Source organism: Phocoena phocoena, chromosome 2 (genome assembly GCF_963924675.1).
Source record: "Phocoena phocoena chromosome 2, mPhoPho1.1, whole genome shotgun sequence".
In the NCBI taxonomy this organism is placed as follows: domain Eukaryota; kingdom Metazoa; phylum Chordata; class Mammalia; order Artiodactyla; family Phocoenidae; genus Phocoena; species Phocoena phocoena.
This window is the reverse complement of record NC_089220.1, coordinates 114,001,635-114,014,479: the sequence shown is the minus strand read 5'-3', so window position 1 is coordinate 114,014,479 and position 12,845 is coordinate 114,001,635. Positions and strand designations below refer to the sequence as shown.

At 35.1% G+C, this 12,845-nt stretch overlaps 1 protein-coding gene across 1 annotated transcript in view; it reads left to right on the top strand.

Annotated features, from left to right (window-relative positions):
- Nucleotides 1-12,845, top strand: part of MYO9A (myosin IXA) — a 216,825-nt gene that overhangs the window by 202,940 nt on the left and 1,040 nt on the right. The window contains exons 39-40 of the mRNA XM_065900167.1: nt 10,362-10,564; nt 12,602-12,744. Of these exons, the coding sequence (XP_065756239.1) occupies nt 10,362-10,564; nt 12,602-12,744 (346 nt within the window). The remainder of the gene's footprint in view (nt 1-10,361; nt 10,565-12,601; nt 12,745-12,845) is intronic.

The following is a 12,845-nucleotide window of genomic DNA, read 5'->3' as shown; positions in this document are numbered from 1 at the left end:
TGTTGAGGTTTGTTCTCTATACCCACTTTGTTGAGAGTTTTTATCATAAATGGATGTTGAATTTTGTCAGTTTTTTCTGCATCTGTTGAGATGATCATAATTTTTATTCTTCAGTTTGTTAATGTGGTGTATCACATTGATTGATTTGTGGGTGTTGAACCATCCTGCATCCCTGGGATAAATCCTACTTGATCATGGTATGATCCTTATAGTGTATTGTTGAATTTGGTTTGCTAGTGTTTTGTTAAGGACTTTTATGTCTGTGTTCATCAGTGACATTGGCCTGTAATTATCTTTTTTTTGTGGTGTCTTTGGTTTTGACATCAGGGTGATGCTGACCTCATAGAAAGAGTTCAGAAGCATTTCTTCCTCTTCAGTTTTTGGGAATAGTTTGAGAAGGATAGGTGTCCTGCATACTTTAAATCATCCCTAGATTACTTACCATACCTAATTCAATGTAAATGTAAATAGTTGTTATGTAATGCTATGTAAATAGTTGTTAGTGCATGGTGGCAAATTCAAGTTTTGTTTTTTGGAATTTTAGGGAAATTTTTTTCAAATATTTTCATTCTGCAGTTGGTTGAATCCAAGAATGCAGAACCTGCAGATACAGAGGGATGTCTTACAGCTCAGGCAACCTAGCTTTGCAGAGCTGTTTACTGCCCTGTATCCTGCAGGCACAAAAGCATTCCACCTTCACATTGCCAAAACATCCAAGAAGAAGTTTAATTCAGCTGAAAGGGCAGTTATGGAAGAGCCCAAGAGGCGATGAAGAAGGTTACCAGATACACCTTTCCTACAAAAGTTGAAACCAATACGTAACAGGAGGCAGAAAAGGATAAATCTTTAAGGAAAAAAATAGGAACAAAAGGGGAAAGGGGAGCAAAAGGAAAACAGACTGAAGTAGCTAATAAAGAAACTAAAAACACCTTAAGATAACAGAGAAACTGAAGCCAAGTGTGATTACATTAATATAATTTATCAAGTCAGTGGGCCCTGTATTGTACTTCTTGTACAATCCAGTAGAATTTTTTTAATCAATTTTTTAAATGTGACTTTTTTAGATCTCTAAAAACATGTGTTTTGGGTTTTCTTTTTCTCCTAGTATATATATTGAGATTATATACATTGAGATACAGTTGATATATAATATTGTGTAAATTTAAGGTGTACAATGTGATGATTTTATATATATATATATATATATATATATATATATACACTGAAATGATTACCACAGTAAGGTTACTTAACACATCCATTACTTCATATAGTTACTTATTTCTTTTTTTTTTTTTGGTGGTAACAACATTTAAGATCTACTCTCTTAGCAACTTTTAAGCGTATAATACAGTATTGTTAACTGCAGTCAGTATGCTATACATTACATCCCCAGAATTTATTCATCTTGTAACTGGAAATTTGTACCCTTTGACCACTATCACCCATTTCCCCCACACCCCGGCCCCTGGCAACCACCGATCTACTCTCTGTTTCTATGAGTTCAGTTATAAATATATTTTTTAAGAAGAAGGGAATTCCACTTTCTCCCATTTTGAAAGGGTGAAATCAGTGCTACTTTATTTTTCTTTACAAACTGAAAATAGTTAACTCTCCAAAAACATAGTAATGTCTTAAATTGCTTCTTGATCTTGGCTCTCTGTCATAACTGTGTTATCTGTGATGTCTTTGGTAGTGGTAATCCAGCTTTTCCTAGTAACTTTGTTAATGAGAGGTTGGAAATTTAAATATTGTGTATATTAGATCGTGGATAAGTGGGACTTTAGACCTAACACTCATCAACATTTGAAAATAATTGTAGTTGAAATCTTGATTTTAGGAATAATTTGTCTCTAGAGTTTAAGCTGGAAAGTCACTGGCATAACTGTTCAGAAAAGGATTACAATATGGCTTTATAGGTTTTTCAGTACTTATATTAACAATTGGGTACACATTGTTCATGAACTATGTGATCAATCAAAACCAATAAAATCCCTATTATGATAGAAAAATATACTGTGATCTTGGAGTAGAGGAGGTATTTCTATTACATAAAACCATTAAAAGAAAAGTTCATAGGTTCATTGGCATAGTTATCAAGTATTAATGCATGACAGAAATGACCATAAGCAAGGCAAAAGGGAAATGAGATACAGTAAGAAAATATTTACAACTCATATCACAAAGTCTGATTTTCCCTAGTTAATGAGGAGAAGCCCCTACAAATAAATAGGAGAAAGACCTAGTGAAAAATGAACAAAGGATACTACAAACCACTTCTCAAAGTGTTAACTGCTGACTCTTTCCAGGGAGTCCACAAGGTCAAATATTTTTATCATAATGTGAAGAAAATATTTGCCTTTTTTGCTCTGTTGACTTTTGCAGTGATGGTAGAAAAACAATTATGGATAAAACCACTGAAAGAATATATAGTGAATGTTGCTATAAAAAAAGAAATCCCATTTAAAGAAACTAAATTATGCTTACTATGGAAAAGTATGGAGAATAAAGGATATTATTCCACTCAGGAAATACCTTTATATATTTGCAGATTTTAAAAGAACCTATGGTATACCCGTTTATGTCCAGTTTTTAACACAGTATTAGCATTTTCCCATGTTTCTAAAAGCTCTATGTAATTGACTTTAAAATTTACTTTCTCTGACCTTGTAAGAGAACTCTGGGCTGTAGGGGTTCCAGCTTTTCCTTAATCTTTATTTAATGCTATCTTAAGAGAGATCAGACCTGTGGAGTTTGATTTTCTTCAGCTCTGTTAAGTAATTCTTAGCTAACCCGTAGTGAAGTACTTTAGGCGGCCAGGTGATGGTATGAATGCCGAACAAAGGCAGCTCTTTTATTGAATACTGGGAAGTGAATACTAGGAGTAAGCTCAGATTTTTCCAGCTCCCTGAGGCTTTTATATCACATTAAGTTTTAGTTGTTCATTTGGCTTCATTAAAATAGTCACAATGATATGTAATGAGAAGCTGTCTTGGAATTTATAATGTAATTCTGACCAGTCATAATGGACTTTAACACTGTGTTGATACCAACTCCAAACCCTGTTCTCTGCATCCATTCCACAATGCTATCTTTTCCGTAGTTATCCTCTATTAAATTTGCAGACTGACCTTTTGTTTTGAGGGCCTTTTTCTTAACATATTCTTTACTTCTTGCTCTCAGAACTAAAAGTGGAATAGCAGTCTTTTCATCCTCCTACTATTCATCCTGTTGCATGTTTTAGAGGGCGTGAGCTTGGAAGAGTCAGTCTGAATGCCCTTAGAACTACCTTCTACTTTCACCTTACCATTTGGGCTAGCTCAGCAGTTTCTGTTTCTGAGACAGCATGTCTTCCTTTCTTCTTCCCAAAATCAACTCAGAAATCTGTCAGTTTATTGTCCCATTCTATTCAAAAGATAGTAGTATATTTGCATAAATAGTTAACTTTGAAGAGGAGCTCTTACTTGTTGAGAAATACATACAACACATTAAAAAAAAAAAGCACAGAAACATACATCTGCATCTTAATGAATTATGAAGTAAACATCCACATGCCAACCTCAGGTCAAGAAATAGAACATTGCCAGCACCCCCAGAAGCTCTTCTCTTTCTCTTTCCAGTCGCAATCCTTTCTCTCCCCCAAAGGTAAGCAATAACTTGAGTTACTCTGTTTTCTTTGTTGTTTTCCCACTAAAGTATGTATCCCTGAGCACTATAGTTTTGTTTTGTCTGTTTTTGAGTTTTATATAAATGGAATCATATAATAGGTATTATTTTATATCTGACTTATTTCACTCAACCTTATGTGTGTAAGACTTATCCATATTATTGTGTTTCATTGTAGCTCATATATGTTACTGTATAGTCTTCCAGTCTATATGTATACCACAGTTTATCCATTCTAGTATTGATGGACATTTGGCTTGTGTTTGGGGGAATTATGAATAATGTTGCTATGAACATTCTGTTACATGTAGTTTGGATGGACACATGGATGTATTTTTGTGGGGGTTATATAGGAGTGGAATTACTGAGTCACAGGATATATATATCTTCAACCTGAGTACATAATGCCAAACTTTTTTTCCAAAATGGTTGTACTTTACTAGCAGTGTATGAGAGTTCCCAATTGCTCCACTTCCTCCCCAGCACTTATATTGCCAGATTCCTTAATTTTAACCATTTTAGTGGATGTATCATTGGGGCCTTATTTTAAATTTCTGTGTTGTGACTCTAACGTGCTTAAGCACCTTTTCGTAAGTATGTTGGCAGTTTGGATATGCTCTTTTGTGAAGGACCTGTTCAGAACTCTTGCCCATTTTTCTAATTGGGTTGTCTGTCTTTCTGTGATCTGTAGGAGTTCTTTATGAATTCTGGATACATACCCTTTATTGGTTACTTCTGTTGAAGCTTTCTTCTTCCACTCTTAAAGGTGTCTTTTGATGAACAGGATGTTCTTAATTGTAATGTAGGCTACCTTACCAGTCGTTTCCTTTAGACTAGTACTTTTAGGGTCATGTTTAAGAAGTTTTTTACTACCTGAAGTTATAAAGATAATCTTTATTATCTTCTAAAAGCTTTATTGTTTTGCCTTTCATATTTAGATATGTAATCCACCTGGAAAAAATTTTTGTATGTGGTATAGTGTAGGGAGTGGTCTTTATGTTTCCACATGGGTATCCAGTTTTTCCAGCACTGTTTATTTAAAAAAGCATCCTTTCCATACTGCTCTGAAGTTCCCCTTTTGTGATCAATCAAGAGTCTATATATGTGTGGCTCTCTTTCTAGGCTCTCTATTTTGACTTTGTACCAACACCACTATTTTAATTACTATAGCTTTCTAAAAATATCTGCTAGAACAAGTCATCCTACCTCCTTCTTCAATAGCATTTTGACTCTTCTTGGCTCTGTATACAGTATTGCCATATACATTATAGAATCAGCTTCACAAAAATTGTCTTGGGATTTTTATTGAGATTGCATTGAATTTAGAGATCACTTTAGGGAGAATTGATATTTTTACAATATTGATTGTTCCCATCCGTGAACATGATATATCTCTCCATTCATGTAGATCATTAGTTCCTCTCAAAATTGTTTTATAGTTTTGTATATAGATATCTTACACATGTTTTGAATTATTTGAATTGTTACTAGGATTTTAGTAATTTTAATTCAATTATAAATGTTATTTTATACTTTTTGTATTATCTTTTAGTTTTTAGTTTTGTATTCTCTTTTAGTTTTCTCTTTTTTGCTTGTTAAATAAAAATACAATTGATTTTGGTATTTTTCCACTTATTCTAACAATTTTTCTGTGCATTCCTTTGGATTTCCTACCTCTACAGTCATATTGTTCATGAATAATGGTAGTTTCATTTGTTCTTTCATAATCCTTCTGCCTTTTATTTCTTTTTCTTACGCTAGCTAGAACCTTCAATGCTATGTTGAAAGGAAGTGGTGACAGGGATCATTCTTGGCATGTTCCCAGTCTCAAAGGGAAAGCTTTCAGCCTTTTACCACTAAGTATGATGTTTGCTATAGAATTTTTATAGATGCTTGATGATATTAAATATGTTCCCTTCTATTCCTGGTTTTCTAAGAGTTGTAATTGTGATTTAATATTGAATTTTATGAAATTCCTTTACTGCATGTATTGAGGTGTGCATGAGACTTTTAAATTTTATTGTTATGACATTTTACAATGAGTGAATTTCTGAATGTTAAATCATTATACTAGTGCAATAAATCCAACTTAGTCATGATGTAATTCTCCTTATATATTGCTTGATTTGATTTATAGTATGTTGTTTAGAATTTTACACCCCTGTTTATGACTAAAATTGTCCTATAATAGACTTTCCTTTTAATGTCCTTATGTTTTGGTATCAAGCTTATGCTGGCCTGTAAGAATGAGTTGGAGAGTAGCCCTTATTTTTAATTCTGTGGAAGAATTTGTGTGTTATTTCTTCTTGTTTACTAGTGAAATCATGTAGGCTTCCAGTTTTCTCTCTGTAAAGGTTTTATTTATAGATTCAATTTATAAGATTAATCACATTTTTTATTTTTTGACAGTATTAATTACTTGGATTTTTGTAGAAGTTTCTCCACTTTGTATAAAATTTCAGATTTATTGACATAAAGTTGTTCATAGTAGCCTCTTATCCTTTTCATGTCTACCAGATTTTTAGTGATGTCCCGTTTTCATTCCCGCCTTTGGTTATTTGTAAATTCTTTTTCTCTTACCAATTTTGCCAGAGTTTAAAATCTTTTATTAGTCTTTTCAAAGAGCTACATTTTGGCTTTGGTCCTCTTTTTTCTAATGTTTATTTACTGTTTATTTTCTTTTTTCTCCTTGAGTTTATTTTGTTGTTCTCTATCTAGTTTCCTAAAATAGATACTTACCTCTTTAATTTTTAACTTTTCTTTTTTTCTAGTATATGCGTATAAGGCTATAACTTTAATATAGGCAGAGTTAAACTGTATCCCATAGATTTTGATATTACTGTTCAAAGAATTTTAAAATTTTCATTGTGATTTCTTCTTTCTCTGGGCTATGGGTGTTTTAGAAGTCTTATTTTTTTTTTATTCAAGTGTATTTGATTTACAATGTTGTGTTAATTTCTGCTGTACAGCAGAGTGACTCATTTATACATATATATACATTCTTTTCATATTCTTTTCCATTATGGTTTATACAGGATATTGAATATAGTTCCCTGTGCTATACAGTAGGACCTTGTTGTTTATCCATTCTATATATAATATTGATAGTTTGCATCTGCTAATCCAAAACTCCCAATCCATCTCTCCCTTACCTCCTTCCACCTTGGCAACCACAAGTCTGTTCTCTATGTCTGTGAGTCTGTTTCTGTTTCGTAGATAAGTTCATTTGTGTCATATTTTAGATTCCACATATAAGTGATATCATATGGTATTTGTCTTTCTCTTTCTGACTTACTTCACTTAGTATGATAATCTCTAGGTCCATCCATGTTGCTGCAAATGGCATTATTTCATATATGTACCATATCTTCTTTATTCATAGAAGTGTATTTCTTAAATTCTGCATACATAGGGATTTTTAGTTTTCTCTTTGTAACTGCACTATCAGAAAACTTATTTTAAATTAATTTAAAGGTCAGATAAACGATTTGAACCCTTGGAAATGTATTGTCTTGCTGTATGTGCTTTAAAGTAATGAATATTCTGTAGTTAGATCGTGAATTCTATGTATGTCTATTATATCACTTATGTTTATTAAGTTCAGTTCTATGACTTTACTGATTAGTGTGTACACACTTGTTTTCTCTGTGCTGACATGGTAAGTCTTTTACGCCAACCTTTTTACTTTCAGCCTTTCTGAATTCTGAATGTTTTATATGCATGCTTTGTAAACTTAATATAGTTGGGTTTTCTTTTTTTAATACAGTCTGATAATCTTCAGATTTTAACTAGAGCATTTAATCTACTTAATTTAATGTAATCACTGATATATTTGGATTTAAATCTACTATTTTATTTTGTGCTTTTAATTTTTCTTACCTGACATATGTTTCTTTTCTTTCTTTCCTTTTTTGGTTCATTCTTGCCTTTTTCTTTTGGCTACTTTCTATTATTCCATTTTTTTCCTTTGTTAGTTTTGAAGTTTTATACTTTTTTACTCTTCTTTTAGTCATCAACCTAAAGATTACAACATAAATTTGTGGCTTATCACAGTCTGTTAATTGGTACTTTTATTTTTTCCCAGATAATGCAAGGACTTTAATATGCTTTAGCTATTATATGATATAGTTGATGTTGTTGTTATGTTTTTAATTACCTGTGTATTTTAAATTCAACACATTATTCTTATGTTTTATGCAAATTATTTTAGACTTACATATTTACCATTTTCATTGCTCTTCATTTCTTCCTCCCTGACTTTTCTTCTTGGGTCATTTTCTGTCTGCCCTTCCTTTAGTGCAGATCTACTGGTGACAGATTTCCTGTCTTAGTATGTCTGAAAATGTCTTTATTTCAACTTCATTCTTGAAGTTTGTTTTTGTGATGTATAGAATTCTAGATTGGCAGTTACTTTTTCCTTTCCTCTTTTGAAAATACCATTTATTGTTTTCTGACTTACATTGTTTCTGTTGAAAAGTAAGCTTTGAATCAAGTAGTTGCTTCTTTGTGGCAGGTACTTTTTTTTTTTTTTTTTTTGACTGCTTTTACGATTTTCTCTTGCCTTTAATTTTTAGCAGCTGTCTCTAGGTATGGACTTCTTTTTATTTATCTTTCCTAGAGGTCAAAGGCTTTCTTTAGTCAGTAGGTTGATATCTTTAATTAGTTTTGAAAAATGTTCTGCCATTATCTTTTTGTTATTTCTTCTACAGGATCTCTCTTCTCTCCTGGTAATCTTTTTGTATATGGTAGATCTTTTTATTGTGTTCTTCTATCAACTTTTCTGAATTTTTCTAGAAAATTTTTTGTTTTGTTTTGTTTTCTCTGCTTGATTCTTTGTATTTTCTTCTGACCTAGCTTCTGGTCCACTAATTCAACTGTGTCTTTCTATCTCTTTCTTTCAACATGGCTATTTTAAGTCTGTTCTGAGAGCAACAATATCTGGTGTCATTGAAGGTTTCTGTTGTTTTTATTGGTTTTCATTTACATTGTCTTGTCTCCTTTTGTGCTTGGTTGCCTTTTGTTGTGTGTGAGACATAGTATTTTTAAAAATTATTCGTAAAAATATTTTGAAACCTGAGATGATGTTACGTTCCTCCAGATAGTGTTTTCATTTCTTCTGCCAGGTCCTAGGGTACTAGCAAACTGGGGTTACTTTAATCCAATTTTAGGGATTACAATTTTCTGGACCATTCATATGACTTGAAGCTAGGCTTCAGTATCTGCAAGGACCATAATAATTTCAATTTACACTTATATCTAGGATGCAAACCTTAGGGGTCCCAGCATCAGGCATGGATGGGAATGGAGCCCACTGTAGCCCACACCCTTCCCTGGGTCTGGACTGTTATTCTTTACCCCAGAGGTTGGCAAACTTTTTCTTTAAAGGACCAGAGTAAATACTTGAGGCGTTGTGGACCATACAATCTCTTGCAACCATCAGTGCTACCATTATTCTGCAAAAGAGCCATAGACAGTGCGTGAATTAATGAGCATGAGGCATTTCAGTAAAGCTTTATTTACAAAATCAGGCACAAGGACAGATTTGGCCCAGGGGCCATAATTTGCTGACTCCTGCTGTAGTCTGTCAAAACTCTGCTCAGACTCTCATCCACCTCTTCTTAAACTTAAATTAGCCCTGAATGCTGGGCTAGCCTCATCTTGGTCTACCTTGTTAGCTCTCTGGTACCTTCAAGAATATGTTGGGTTTTTTATGTTTGGTCCAGTTGTTCTCAAGTCTGCCATTATCAGAAGTGAAAGTTCTGTGCAAGGTAACCAATTAAAACAATGAGATTTTTTTTCCCCCTCTGATCTCAAGAAAGAAGTTTCTTGAGTTGTTCTTAGAGAATATCTCTCACTAACACCCTGTAATATATAAATGACTTTTTTTAAAAAATAAAACTGAGTTTTAGGACCTGTTTCTGTAGTCTTCCTAGAGAGACTGTATATTCCAAGGTTAAAGTTATAGAGCAGTGTTGTCCATCAGAACTTTCTTCATTGATGGAAATGTTCTAAATCTGCACTGTTTAATATGGTAGTCACTAGCCATCTGTGGCTGTTGAGCTTTTGAAATCTGGCTAGTGTGAACGCAGAACTAAATTTTTACTTCTATTTAATTTTTTAAAAAAATTTATCAGAGTATAGTTGATTTATAATACTGTGTTAGTTTCAGGTGTACAGCAAAGTGAATCAGTTATACATATACATATATCCACTTTTTTAGATTCTTTTCCCATGCAGGCCATTAAGGAGTATTGAGTAGAGTTCCCTGTGCTATACAGGAGGTCCTTATTAGTTATCTATTTTACATATAGTAGTGTCAATCCTAATCTCCCAATTTATCCCTCCCCCCCTTACCCCCCATTTTATTTTAATTAATTAATTTAAATAGCCATGTGTGGATATTTAGTTTGGAGGGGATGCAGCTTAGATTAAAAGAAGAATCTTGTCTCAGTACACAGTGTGTTCTTACACTCCCACCCACCAATGTACCCATTTTCCAGTGCTCTTGCAAGAAAATGCTTAACCTAAATGTGTTCGATGGATGGTATCTCACTAAATATCTTAGGTCTCACAGAATGTTTCTGCTTATTCCTGCCATTCACCAGGTGTGATGGAAGTAGTACACTTGTTATCCTAACTGGGCCAAGTAAAACTGATCATTCAGTTTACCTTTTAACATGTATTTTTCTTTGCAGGGGAAGGGACGTCTTCGTCGAGGAAACTATCCATGCCCGTCGTCTCCTGTTGTAGTTCGGTTGCCCTCCATGTCTGATGTCCCAGAAGAGACCTTGACTAGTGAGGCAGCGCTGGAGGCTGACATCACAGAACAGCAGCAAGCAGCGATGCAGCAGGAGGAGAGAGTCCTGACTGAGCAGATTGAGAACCTGCAGAAAGAAAAGTGAGTTTCCAGGGGAAAGGGAGCAACTAGTTATCTGTTTTCATTTCCTTCCTTCTGTCCTTTCTTTATTCTTCCTTATTGGGAGTCAAGCACTAGGTTAGGTGATATAGGGGATGTGGAGATGACAAAGACATGTTGCCTGTACTCAGGTAGCAATGTGAAGGTTGTCACTTCAAGGAAGGTTGCTTTGTGAGCTGGGAGACCAAACTGAAGCTGCTACAGTGATGATTCTGGAGATGTTGACTGGGACAGGGTGTGTCAGTCTTAGCCAAGATCCCTAACAGGTCACCAGCCTTGGTGAACAGATTTGTCTTAAAAAGAAGGAATAAGGATTCTCAGGCTAAGATTATTCAGAACTCCATAAAGGAAGGTTATTATCTGAAGATCAGTATAGCCATGGGGCCAGCACCTGGCTGGTCAGGGTAAGGCAGCAACTCTACTGGGTGCTGGGATACTAGGTAGGTAAATTGGTTGCAATTTAGGCGACACATAAGCCACTCTGTGACCTCTACCATCACTGGAGCAGGAGTGGGTATCCCTATATCTTAGGGATAATGTGAACATCCCATGGTTCTCCCTGAAGGTACTGTGTAGTGGTTTTGATTGACAATGGTGACTCTTATGTTTTAAGGGGATTTTTGTTCCTGATTTCCCAGGATCCCAGAATCCTAGGTCTGAGAGCTTGATTCATGAGAGGTTATGAGTCTGTTAAAGTACTTTTTTGCCTGTCAGGATTGAATCTAGAATTTGGGCAAGCTAAAAAAGGCAGCTAGGGCTCAGGTGTGCTGAACATGGTAAGGCAAAATTGGTCTACTTTGACCAGGGGCTAGCTATTTGATATAAAAATGATCTGAAAAGAGGACCTAATTCAGCTTTGATGAAAATGGCATTGGAAGTATTGAAGGGTGAATAGGAATTTGCTAGGAAGGTGAAAAGTCTTTCCAGAGAAAGGAAAACGTATGAGCCTAGTCTTAGAGGTATGAATGCACACTGCTTATGACAGTTGTAAATGCAGTAATGAGTTGCTGGTGAGACTGTCCTTGAAAAGATTGTCCATGAATCTCAAGCTAGATGTTGGAGGTATTAAAGGATGAATAATTTAAAGCCAGGTAGAGTGGAAGAGAAGCTACAAGGGCTCTGAAAAGGAGGAGACTCGATGAAAAACGGAGTTACAGTTGGAAGGTTAAGGTGATTGTGGACAGAGTGGAGGATTGGATTGACAAACTCTAGGATCTGCCCATTGGAGAAAATTGCCTATATAAAGTGGAGGAGAGGTTGTTAGGAGTTGCAGACGTAAAGGAACTTTGGTTTTAGAGTATTAATGTGAGCTTTCACAAAGATGTGGATTGAAATAGATCAGGGTGGTGTCAGGCAGTAGTGAGAAAGCGAGATTAGGAGCCAAGTACCAAAGACGTCAGGGAATGAGGGGGCATGACTGAGAGGTAGGTGGGTGACTGATGAGGAGGGGTAGAGAATACACTTATGTGGAGATGGCAAAGGCTTCAAAGGACAGAAAAGGTCAATCAGTGTTTTATTTCATCTAGGAGACCTAGAGGTCTCTCCTTGGTCAAGGTAGAGGATATAGTCTGTAACCAGCGAATAAAATTTTGTAGAAAATAGTTTAAGTGCTGGAAGGAATCCTAGAGACTATCTAGTTTAATCTCTTTATTTTGTGGATGAGAAAGTTGAGGTCCAGAGAGAGGAAAGTACTTTCCTGATATATTATGAGTGAGTTTAGAGTGAGTTTAGAATCATCTCCTGATTACCAGCCCAGAGTTCATTTTACCAGAAGGTCTCGTAGCTTCAGCATCTTTCTCTACCTCATGCTTAGCCCTGTTGTAGGTCCCAGCCTTTGCTGTCTTTAGCCTTCACTGTGACTGTGCTTTCAGGTCCTTATCACCACCCTGGAAGGGAACAGTAAGAAATGTGACTGTTTTTGCTACCTCAATTCCTGATTTTCACGGAAGGTCTTTTTTCCTGTTGTCTTCCTTCCGTTTCTTATCAAATGATAATGCGTTTCTTGATTGTATCTTACAGGGAAGAGCTAACTTTTGAGATGCTTGTACTGGAACCCCGTGCCTCTGATGATGAAACCCTTGAGTCTGAGGCCTCCATAGGGACTGCTGATAGCTCTGAAAATTTGAATATCGAGTCTGAAGGTGCCATCGCTGAGAAATCAGGTAAATGAACGTGTTAGACCAAAGACTCCAGATTTGTTTTGCAAAGAAGGAATAAGGATTCCCAAGTGAAGACAAAGTCCCTTTCAAGAAGGCCTTGAGTT